General features: G+C 37.6%; 1 protein-coding gene across 6 annotated transcripts in view; it reads left to right on the top strand.

The window, feature by feature from the left end:
- The window catches only part of LOC135109159 (protein fantom-like), a 14,616-nt gene extending 6,760 nt beyond the window's left edge, over positions 1 to 7,856 (top strand). For 2 of the 6 annotated variants that reach the window (XM_064020289.1, XM_064020290.1), the window contains exons 12-20: positions 111 to 239; positions 457 to 883; positions 1,821 to 2,005; positions 2,095 to 2,214; positions 2,356 to 3,132; positions 3,370 to 3,540; positions 4,759 to 4,957; positions 5,339 to 5,480; positions 5,807 to 7,856. In XM_064020289.1, the coding sequence (XP_063876359.1) occupies positions 111 to 239; positions 457 to 883; positions 1,821 to 2,005; positions 2,095 to 2,214; positions 2,356 to 3,132; positions 3,370 to 3,540; positions 4,759 to 4,957; positions 5,339 to 5,480; positions 5,807 to 5,963 (2,307 nt within the window). In that variant the 3' untranslated portion in view covers positions 5,964 to 7,856. The remainder of the gene's footprint in view (positions 1 to 110; positions 240 to 456; positions 884 to 1,820; positions 2,006 to 2,094; positions 2,215 to 2,355; positions 3,133 to 3,369; positions 3,541 to 4,758; positions 4,958 to 5,338; positions 5,481 to 5,806) is intronic. The other 4 variants (XM_064020292.1, XR_010272595.1, XM_064020291.1 and 1 more) reach the window with 4 other exon arrangements.
- Positions 7,857 to 8,088: the final 232 nt, after the last annotated feature.

Genomic DNA, 8,088 nt, shown 5'->3' with positions numbered 1-8,088 from the left:
CACAGAAAGCATAAATGTTCATATTAATTTAACATTTCTGAAGATTTCTTGACTTTTTCTGCTCATGCAGATTGTGTGTACTAGTGTGTGATAGTAATGAGTGTCTACAGGAATTTGAGAGGCTGAGGGAAGCTCACAGTGAACTTCAGTTACTTTACCGGGAGAAGAGCAGAGAACTGAAACAGCTGTCTGCCACCGTGGCCTCACACTCTAGCACATACCAGGCATTGCAGTCACAGGTCTGTCAGTCAGTAATGTAATACTGGTGGTTATAAGCTGGTTGTAAACTGGATCAGTATATATATACAAAGTGTGAGATAGTCATGTACAAAATATATATCCTTTATTGTACATAGAATCCCAAACATTTCCATCACAGAATATAACCATACCAATTTCAGTGCCAAACATTACCATCACATAATATAATAAAAAAAGGGCATTGATTTGTTATAGGTGACAAAAGTAACCCAGGAATCTGATGAGAAGGAGAGGCAGCTGAATATGACAGTCAAGAGTCTGGAGGAAACAATAAGAAGGAGGAATGACTGTTGTGATAAGCTGGAAGCTCAGATACTGACTCTCACTAACAGAGGCATTACAGAAAATCTGGAGGAACTGAGTCCCTGCCTAACCCAAACAGTGAGCCTTGGCAAACATGATAATGTGCTGGAGTTTCACATTGATCGGGTGGTGTTTGAGTTACCTGAGTTTTCCCACTTGAAGACCTTTGTGTCATGGACTGTTCCCTTCTCTCTGGAGGATCCTCTGCAGCACACCAATGTTGCTCGTGGTACAGAGGCTCACTACAATTACTCTGCACTTTACAAGTTCCAAATTAATAGAAGGAATTTGATGTCTCTTAAAGAAGATACTGTCACAGGTAATAAATCCATATTATAAGACTTTATCTGGTTTGTAGTTTGACTTTAGTACAGATTATGAGAACTGTGTATCTTTCTCCCACCCATCTTCAAGTGGCCACTTCTGCTCCTTGAAAGTAGCCTCAAAAAAGGTTTATTTATATAAGAGATTGAAAAATCTCTAACGTAGGTGTAATGGATGGACAAAAAAGGTCTCCACTATCCAGTAGGTTAAAATATGAATTTGCTGCTCAGCTCATTTATGTATAGTATGCCTTTATGTTTCATCTTTCATTCTTTCTGCAATTTTCTTATGGTAGTGTTTAAAATGCACTGATTGGAAGGGTTAATTATGTTCATCATCTGAAATATAAAGTAGGTAGTGAATTACATATAGAATATATCATCAGCAGAAATATATTTACCAATAAAATGCCCAGAAGGTGATTGACAAGCAAAGCTGTCAGTAATGCAACAATGGAAACACCTTTGGAAATCAAGAACTTGCCTAATATTCAAATCACTCTTGCTTAAAACTTTGTGAGAGCCCAGTCATTGTGCTATATGTCATTGGATAGGAAATTTCATTCTGCATTCAGTGGTATATGTTTGCTCTTGAGACAAAAAAAAAAAAAGTTGATGAAAATTGCAGGGAACTGATGAAATCTAATTTTTAACACCCTTCTTCTTTTTTGCAAGTTACCCGTTGGCTTCACCCAGTAGAAAAGATGAAAGCCATATCATATAAAATTGATAGAGTTGTGCTATCACGTGTGCTAGTTTCCTTACAATCAGCTGCGTAGTTACGGAGATATTAGCGTTTGAATAGCATTATGGTCAAGTCAGGCCAGGTTCCTCAAAATGAAGCAACCTTCATAGAAAACTTTATTTCACTTGTAATTATGATAATTATATTATGACTTCATGACATTACAAAAAAATCTTGGTTTCTTTCAGTGTCTGTGTACATTCTCCTTGACTCGGGTCATCCAGCCAAGGTGGGAGAGTGTCACTTGACATTTCAGGAGGTGTTGGATCATCCAAGAAACACTTTGCATGGTACACAGCCAGTTGTGTTAGCACATGATGATGCAGAAGAAGCACAGCACCTAACTTTCCTGGCAGATATCATCCCTGGACAGGTGAGAAGAGTTTTGGTAAATGTTGTCTCTGATTCCTTAGAATGTAAGGCATTGCAACACATTATAGTGAATTATTTTTTTCATGACAGGTGATAGGAAGCATGAGTTACTGGTTTCGGCTGCAACGACCAAGTGAAGGTGCAATCGCCCAGTACTTGCGTACTTCAGGGATGCTCTTAGCCACCAAGAGAGAGAAGCTACTTCCTAAGGTATGGAGGAATAGAATGAATAAATACATTATTTTTTAAAGTAGACATTGATTTTATTCTTCATGAAGCTCATTGAAACATTTAATGTGCACCGTATATAAAATTATCAGTTGATTCACTGATTGTTACATATTTTCTCAGCAGGAATCTAAGACAAAAAAAACAAGTACAACGTCAGTGAAGTTGAAAAGTGCAGCTGATGAGACAGATGAGAATTCTGCAGCAGTACAAATATCCAAGAAGAAAGATCTTCATGAGGAAATCTTACCTGAATCAGAGCAAGAACACCTTCCAGTCTCATCAGGTGAAAGGAGTTCACCAGCAAAGAGAGTGGAGTGTAGTGAAAAGCTTCATGAGAGCACCATAGAACATATTCCTTCTGACAGTGCCTCTCACTCAGAAAATATCCTTCATGGCCATGAGTACATACCTACAGATCCTGTCACACAGCAATTAACACGCTCACGATCAGCCTCTGTCAGCTCAACTGGGACATATAATGTTGGAAGTCCAAAGAAATCCAAGACTTACAGTAATTCAAATACAGATGCTCCCAAAAATCTAAAAAGCATGAAAACAAAGAGAGTTGATTCAGGAGGTTCTTCAGAGGACAGCTCAACTAGAACATATAACGTAGAAGATCCCAAGACATCTAAAGTTTCTGGTAATTCTAATTCTAGTACTCCTTCAAAAATTCATAGGCAGAAAAGTCCAGAGAGAGCAGATTCTAAGAGTTCCTCAGGCTCACATTCTTCAGGAAGAAGCTCCAAGCCTGAAGTGTCATCATCATCATCTCACAAGAAGTCATCTCCTTCCAGGGTTTCTCACTCTGGAAAGGGAGTGAAGTCTGAAGTACCTGAGGAAAGACCAAACACCTCACAGATGGCTGCACTGCCACTGCAACCATCACCTCAAATGGTTAGTTACTGAGAATATTTCATACTTGTATTGTTGCTTTTTCACATCTGTAGATAAAAAAAATATTTATAATATTTATAATATTTATAGGGTCTATTTCAGTATTCTCCATGTGTTAAAACTTGATGAAAAGAGATGGTGTTACATTTTATAAGTAAAATCTTAATTTATTCTTACTTAAGTTCTTGCATTAGGAATACACATATAGTGTGCTGCTACTAATAAAAAAAATTACAGAGTGACACAGATACCAAAGCACAGCAGCTGCCAGTCAGTCACCAAGACACATCCAGCAGTGATGGCAGCAGACAAGAAGAATCTAAGCACCAGCTCTCCTCCTCAGAATCCAATAATTCCAGTGATTCTGAAGGAGTAGTGGCAGTGGTTTCCAAGATGAGTAAAAGTAAAGTAAGGACAAAAATTTTTTTTCTGTATGAATGGTGATTTCAAAAGTGTGCTATTTCCTTTATTTATTTATTTATTTTTTCAGTTGTTTTCTCGGTGTTTTAAATAATTATAGAATACATTTAGCGTTTGACAGTACACATACAATGGAACCGTGGTTCTCAAACTTAATTAATTCCAGAATGTCATTCAAAATCCAAAATGTTAGGAAACTGAAATTATTTTCCCCATAGGAATCAATGTAAAATAGATTAATCTGTTCACAGACACCAATCCACCCTATCTTAGTGGCTTGTTTACGTTGAGATTTTTCAACGGGATCACATTTACCATATTTCAAAGATTGAATTACCTTCTTACACTCTATTGTCTCTCCTTCAAATATATAAAAATAAGTAAATATTTATAAGAATATAAATTAGTAATAAATGGCAGCTTTTACTATGTTTTTAATATTTGAAATCAAGTAACTTTTTTCTAGAACCAAATTATGGTACCACAACCTATGCAATTATGAATTTTGTTCGAAAAGGGAGGTGTTCAGTAACCAAGGTTCCACTGCATTTATATCCAATGGATTACCATGTGACAGTATTCTCTGGATTGAATGGTAATTTTGCATGCATGACAATTTATACTGCAGTAGAAATTAAGATCTTAAACATTCTGTTATGTTCTTTGAAGTGAGAAAGAACATTTTGTGACAGGATATATTCTCTCTCTCTCTCTCTCTCTCTCTCTCTCTCTCTCTCTCTCTCTCTCTCTCTCTCTCTCTCTCTCTCTCTCTCTCTCTCTCTCTCTCTCTCTCTCTCTCTCTCTCTCTCTCTCTCTCCAAAGAAACAGTCTTGAGACTATCAAGCATCAAGCTAAAGATTTCATGACAACAGAAAAATTTTTCAGGAGTGTGCATTTATAGGAATGTGAACTGGACATATCATGGAACCAAATGAATTCATTACAGGATCTATCAGTTATGTTACTTACAAGAATTAAAATTTAATATTGGCCATGGCTTTGAATGTTCTTGTTTTTTATATTGAAAATTGCTGTGTGAGATTGGGTTATTCATAAAACATTCAGGGCCTCATTTCCCACTACCTAGAGGTAACACTACCATTGTCCATATATTTGTCTAGCATGTGTTGTGTCCCCTTTGTCTCTTAAATTTTCAAGAAAAATATACTTCAACTATATACATACATCCTTTGTTTTTCTATGCAGGATAAACATTCAAGGATATATGTTGAAGTGACAAGCATGACATTATGGCCAGACTGTGGAATTCTTCAGGACCCTATGGTGGAATTAATCTTTGTTGACTACCATGGATTCTTGGGCCTCCCACCTGACCAGCTGGAAACACCAGTCTCATTGCCCAAGAATGCCCCAGACAACACCCTGAATTTCAATTTTGGACAAGGTGAGTTAAAACATGAAAAGAATGGGGAGTATAGCAGTTTGTTCCATATATAACTGATGAAAATTCATTACCTAAGGTCTCTGTTCATAACAGTCGACCAGATACAGAACCAAGTCATGCCATGCACTGGCCAGATCTCTGTTGGCTGTTATTTTGATCTAAATTCAAATCACTCCTGATCCACCAGACCTGCTCAGTGCTCAAGAGGTGGAATTAAGACAGATACAATATGCTGGTCACCTGGCTGTCTTACTTCTGAGATATAATACTCCATTGGCAGTGTTTTGACCTGTTTGTAGAATAGCAGAAGCATGCACCCAAGCCTGTACGCTTAAATATTCATGATCTCAAAACTGATTAGGGAAATGTGTGTGTGTACAGAGTTCATTGTTGACAAGAAGCAGTATCCAGCACGTGTCCAAGCCCTAACTGAGCTTATGGGTGGCCGAGGCATCCTCAAGTTCACCATCACCTCAGAGCCATCGGAAGAGATGCAGGAGACGCATGACTGCCAGGACCTGGGGTGGGATATTAGTATTCCTTGCATAGCTTTGTATGACCAACAGTTTTCAGTCCCTTTGAAGTGTGTTGTGTCCCATCAATATGTATTGCAGTCTCATTTTGTTACTTACCTTAGCATACCTCTTTTCCTTGATTTTTAGGTGGTTTTATACTATCACACTTCTCTTTTTATTCCTGCAGGGTAGACTTAACTGGATATCATGAAAATAGACATTTCTTGTCAGAAATTAATGTCTGTCTATATCAGATGAATTTATTTTAATTTTTTAGAGGATTATTAATGCAACACAACAAATTTTTAGATAATTAAAAGATTTTCTCCAACAGGTATGCTTATGTTGACCTTCAGCATATAGCAAGGGAAAGGCAAGATATGGTGGAGGGAGAACTGGCTGTGGAGAGTGCAGAGGATGGCAGTCAGATAGGAGTGCTGAAGGTGACTGTACGTATTGCACAGGCCTTAGAGAACCTTGGCTTGGCTTGAATGCATAGCCGAGTGATTTTTGTCAACCATAGGACAAAAAAAAATTAAATAAATAAATAAATAAAATAATAATAATAATAATAATAATAATAATAATAATAATAATAATAATAATAATAATAATAATAATGCAATTGTATGGTGTGTAATTCTAGTCTGGGAAGGATACCCAATCCTTTAAGGTGGTATATCAGTCTTTTTAGCCATTTTTGCTAAAAGTTATTCAATCATTTTGAAATTTTTATTTTAAGTGTGCCTTAATGATAAGCTGTCTCAGTGTGATGGTGATAACTGTTAAAGAAAAAAAAAAAGCGAAAAGCAGCAAATTTAGTCATAGCATATGAAGAATGACAATTATGACTCCAAAATTGCGTTAAATTTCATCTGATTAAAAGTAAAATGGATACTTTAGAGTTTTATCTGCTTTTTTTTTTTTTTTTTAGTATATGTGCGATTTTTTTTGTAAAATTGTAAACCTTTTTTTTTCTTTTAAGTGAAAGGGAAAATTTGACCGAAAGATTTGGCAAAATAAAAATTCCGATCAGACTGAGATGTAGAATATTAAATTATCATTATAAATAAAATTAAAGTAATTGGTTAAAATTTACCATAGTTATTAAAACGCAAAGTCGAAAAAATTTGTTTTCCAGAAAACAGGGTGCATAGATGAGTCTCACGATGCCGCGCTCCTTAAGTTTTGAGGCGGGTAAGCGAGTACTTTCTAGAGACGTTTGCTCTCTCTCTCTCTCTCTCTCTCTCTCTCTCTCTCTCTCTCTCTCTCTCTCTCTCTCTCTCCATTAGTGGCCTGCCCTTCTTCTTGAAGCCCTTGTGAAGTATGGAGGTGTATGGCAGGCCGAGACAGCGATTTATATTGCTGGCGACGTAACCACTGCTGTACTCCATCGTCACCACAGCTACTACTAGGTCAAGCTTTCTTTTTTGTAGCTCTGGGGTGCTTCAGGCACTGTAGCCATATGCGGCTGTGGAAGGACTCATTTGGGTTCTGTGAATCCCTGCAGACATCTTTTCATCACTTCGTCAGGTGTAAGCCGAGTATACACTCTCCAGCTGTTCAGGTGGGAGGGAGAAGAATATCTTCATCCCTCGGTGGCTTGATGGTGATTCACCTTGTGCTATTGCAGTCTGGAAATTCGATTGAGTGTTTGAGAAACCTCTTCTGCTTTTTACCACTTGAACGAGGAGCTAAGGCCTAAGCCTGCTGCGGTGTTGGTGGTAATGGCATTGCGTCTATTTCTCGCTGATTTTCATCTTTCCAGCGGCGTGCTCTTGCCATGACAAAGGCCTCCTTCCTCTTCTTACATAAGACATTTGTTCCTGGCATGACGAGGCCAAGCGTAAACGTTCAGAAGTAAGAATAACGAGAAGTGCGACAGAACAAGGCACCACACCCTTTTTTCGCTTGGAAGTCCTTAAGGCCACTGGTGCTATAGTATAGTAGGTGTAGACCGGAGTCTCTGAGGCAGTGAGGGGACGCTGGCAGCTGTTCAGATAGATGCCGTGTTTCGTAAGAAAAAAAAAATTGGAAAAAATTAAAATGTATGTTTCCTATGCCTCAGAGTAGACCTTTCAATGCCGCCGTGAAGCCCATGTCTCTTTAAATGCCCCCTAGAGGATTTAAAAATGGCCGCGAAACGCTAAATCTTATCTCTGATATATTGCCAGAACTGGCTGATTTTTTGGAGCAAATATATATTATTTCACCATTTTTTTTTTACAGAAAATGGATCAGAAAGGCTGATATACATCCCTTTAAAGCAGCTATTTGTACGGCAGGCACCTAGGAAGTGGATAATGTTAATTATTGCACACGTAATATTTGTAATGCTACAGTACAATTTCATTAAGTTTTTAAATAAATCAACGTGAAATTTGTTTTCATTTTTTTTCCACCATGCTTTCTATTTTGATTAAGCTACCCCTCGATAAGTGGAGTCAGTAAGAGGTTCTTTCTCTGTTGTTTCAAGAGAGGGTAGGTATCAAAGAAAAAAAGTTACGAATTTGTACTCAAGAAGAGAGAGATATTACTGCAGGAAAAAAATAAAAGTTGCAAGAAACAAGTTTGCACCAAAGAAAAAGAAGTCGAGAGAGAGCAGCCGTAGTCCCG

Source organism: Scylla paramamosain, chromosome 18 (genome assembly GCF_035594125.1).
Source record: "Scylla paramamosain isolate STU-SP2022 chromosome 18, ASM3559412v1, whole genome shotgun sequence".
NCBI classification, from domain to species: Eukaryota; Metazoa; Arthropoda; class Malacostraca; order Decapoda; family Portunidae; genus Scylla; species Scylla paramamosain.
The sequence above is the reverse complement of the archived record's forward strand: the minus strand, read 5'-3'. Positions and strand labels throughout refer to the sequence as shown.